Source organism: Acanthisitta chloris, unplaced genomic scaffold (assembly GCF_000695815.1).
Source record: "Acanthisitta chloris isolate BGI_N310 unplaced genomic scaffold, ASM69581v1 scaffold3342, whole genome shotgun sequence".
NCBI lineage: Eukaryota > Metazoa > Chordata > Aves > Passeriformes > Acanthisittidae > Acanthisitta > Acanthisitta chloris.
The window spans coordinates 308-3821 of NW_008660850.1; the positions used below are offsets into that span (position 1 = coordinate 308).

General features: G+C 57.3%; 1 protein-coding gene across 1 annotated transcript; it reads right to left on the reverse strand.

Annotated features, from left to right (window-relative positions):
* Nucleotides 1–1146: 1146 nt before the first annotated feature.
* On the reverse strand, nucleotides 1147–1932 carry LOC103797739 (gap junction beta-3 protein-like). The gene has a single exon (XM_009069965.1). The coding sequence runs from the start codon at nucleotides 1930–1932 to the stop codon at nucleotides 1147–1149; it is 786 nt and encodes a 261-aa protein (XP_009068213.1).
* Between the last annotated feature and the right edge of the window lie 1582 nt (nucleotides 1933–3514).

The window sequence follows — 3514 nt, forward strand, 5'->3', positions numbered from 1 at the left end:
GGAGCCGGACCCGGGCCCCGCCCCCGGGTTTCAGACAGAGCTTTGCCGTCAGAGGTCTCGGTGCACCCCTCGATGTGCTCGTGGGGCTGCAGGAGCTCGGGGGACCCGAGCAGAGCTGGGAAGAGTGGACCCTCCACTAGCGCTGTGTGCAGAGACATTAAATGGAAATCGTTTCGATTTATTGTAATATTTATCGAGGTTTAGTAAATAATTGATGCTGATCCCTCCTTGATTTCCTTGGGGGCCAGCATGTGGTTGTGGTGAATTAATGATGTGTGACAGGCTGGGAGCAGCAGAGCAGGAGGACGTGGGACGCTGTCCCTGGGGCTCAGCAGCACTGCCTGGCTCGGCTGGAGAAGGAGGACCTGGCTGCAGACTCCTGGAGAGCCTCTATAAGTCCCTGTCTGCCCTCACCAGTCCCCCCAGTTTCCAGAATACAGTTCAGATCCTGATGTCTCCAAACAACATGACGTTTATTGGTCTTTTGGATCGCAGATCCAAACACTCATGCTGTGTCTGTCCAAGGCAAGAGGGAACACAGAAGCACAAAGGGAAGCAGCAGAGTCAGCAAGGGTGTTTGGGCAAGACATGGCACAGCACATGTGTGAGCTAAGGGGGAGAAGCTGTTCTGCCCCAGTGCTGGCAAACTGGGCCAACTGAGCAGTTGCTGGACATGGGAGGATCCGTGTGTTGTTGTGATGTCCAAGCCTGTGGCACCACTGTGCATCTGGCAGAGCTCCAGGGCTGCCCTTGCCTTACCTGTGTCTGCTCAGGCACCCATGGGTCTCTCTCCAGGGATGTTACTTTGTTGGGTTTAGTCATTTTTCACACAGGTTGACTCTTGAGGGTTCAGGGACTTGGCAGGCTGGAAAAGCTGCTGGGCCAAGGGGAAGGTGAACTGGCTGGGACGGGCGAGCTCACAGCTCCTCTCCTCTGTGGGAAGAACAGACACCTGCCACTGAGCACACCCATGCTGCCTGTGGTCCCAAGCAGGAGAGTTCCCATGGATGTGTCTCCCTCCCCTTACAGCCATCAAGGTCCTGGCTGGAGGGTCTGGTGGTGGCATCACTGGTGGTCACCTCTGGTGGCAACCATCCCTGGCACATGCCAGGACACTCCTCTCTCCCCCCTCCCCTCCCAGACCCCTCAGACAGTAGTCAGGGCTGCCACACACCTAGTCTGGGACTTGTTGTCCTTCTCCTCCGACTTGAGGTGGCAGTGGCAGGTGGAGGCTTTGCTGTAGCTAACAGAGCGCTTGGTGGACTTCTTCCACTTGCGTGCACTCCGGGCAACTCGCTTGAAGATGAGGTAGAAGATCTCACAGACAGTGAGGACAATGCAAATAGAGGAGGCTCCAACCATGAAATAGGTGAAGACCCTTTTCTCAGTTGGTCGAGCGACGTAGCAGTCCACAGTGTTGGGGCAGGGATCTACATTGGAGCACTTGACCAGCCGTGGCAAGTCAAAGCTGTCCCACATCTTGTGGAGGAGGTAGAGGAACAGGATCTCTACGATAAGCTTGAAGAAGAGGCTGAGCAGGTATGTCCACCACAGCCCGCCGTGCTTCTTGCCCGTGTTGCTGTAGAGCTTGGGGCAATTCTCCCCATTCTTCTCCCGGTTCTTCTTCTCCCGGTCCTCCCGGTAGGCCACGTGCATAATGACCAGGAGGGAAGGACAAGTGACAAAGATGAGCTGCAGGGCCCAGAGGCGGATGTGGGAGATGGGGAAGAAGTGGTCGTAGCAGACGTTGGTGCAGCCTGGCTGGCGCGTGTTGCAGTCAAAGTCCTTCTGCTCATCGCCCCACACGCGCTCGGCTGCCACCACGTAGACCAACACACGGAAGACGAAGACCACGGAGAGCCAGATGCGGCTGAAGGCTGTGGAGTATTTGTTGACACCATTGAGCAGTCCCTGCAGCGTTTTCCAATCCATGGTGGCTGCTGGAGGCCAGAGTCACCCAACCTGGAGAGACAGCAGGTGAGGGGCAACGGGAGACACCAACCAGGCAGTGCATTCCTCGCTGCACTTAGTCTCATTGACCTCTGCACTCATCTGTGGGGTGGGGACCATCCCCCTCGCAGAGAGTAAAGCCCATCCCCACACTCTTCTGGTGACAGAGGTGACTCAACCTCTCTGCACTTCCTTCTGGGCTCTGTAAGGGATGAGCCACCTGGCCAAGTCCCCACCACCAACTCCCTGTGTGTGATCTGCTGGAGCCAGCCAGGATCAACAGCCAAAGGGGAAGCAGCTGCAGCAGTGCTGGGTGCAGGGACACACCAGGTTTTGTGTCTCACAGGCAGTATCTGAGCAGGGCTGGAGAAAGGGAGAGTCGTGTGTGTCACTCTGCCCAGTGCTCTGCTCCTGCTTCTGGCACTGCCGGAGGCTCCGACAGCCAAACCGGCTCCGCAGCTCAGCCTGGGGCTGCCCTGTGTGAGGAGGGTGGCACGCTAGTCTGGAGCTTTGCTGCACCTGGGTTTACAAACCAGTAATGCTGTGAAGGTGTCTGCCCTGGCAAAGGGATTCATAGGGTGGCAGCTGGATCCGTCTCCACTTTTAAGGAGTTGGGGCCAGGGAGGTAGCACCACAGCTGGAAAATGCTTCTGGGGGATCATCCCAACTATTACCAGCCCCATTTTATTTCTGTCTCATGTAAGAAAAATGTGGGGATTCTCAGGGAAAAGCTTTGCTCCTGGCTGTGGAAAAGCCTGTCTGGGAACAGCACAGCCAGGAGCCAGGCTGGATTGAAAGCTTCATTCAACCCCCAAGCAGTAATTCCTTCCTTCCCAGCTTTGTTCAACCCCAAGCAGTAATTCCTTCCTTTCCCAGCTCCCCCACTCAACCAACTGTGTGCTCCCACTCCCACTCCCAAGGAGCCACTGCCCATTGCCCACCCAGTGCCCTCTGAGACGTACCTGGAGGATGCTCAGTCTCCTTTCCCACTCACCGAGGACTGTGGGGTGGGAAATGCCCAGTGCAGGGCATGGCCTGGATGTGATGGCACAGGCGCAATCAGGGTCCCCTCATCCACGTAGAGCTGTGCAGTGCCAGGTTTATGTGCCAGATAATTCAGTCCCAGGGCTGCAGAGAAGGAACAGAGTCTGGAGCACTGCCTGGAGCCCACGGGGCTGCCTGGGAGCCCACCCTTGGCCAGGGCCACCCTGCAGCAAATCCCAAACCCACCACTGTGCTCCCAAGCTGCTGGCCCAGGGGCACACCGAGAAGGAAGCACTGCAGAGCCAAGAGGGGCTGAGTGGGGTCCTGTGCCAGCAAGTACCAAGAGCCAGGGCAGAGCTCACACACCTTCACTCACCGCCCCGTGCGAAACCAGACCTTCCTCCCCAGCCACCCTGCGGCAGAGAGCCTGGTGGGCAGGAATCACAGCATTCCCACCAGGTTCTTGCCTTTAAAACCAGGACTGGGCAGCTGCTGCTTTCCCCTCAAAAGCTGGTGCTGATGGCTGGAGCCCAGAAACTCCACATACCCCTTGCCACCTGCCGATGATTCACCCATTCAC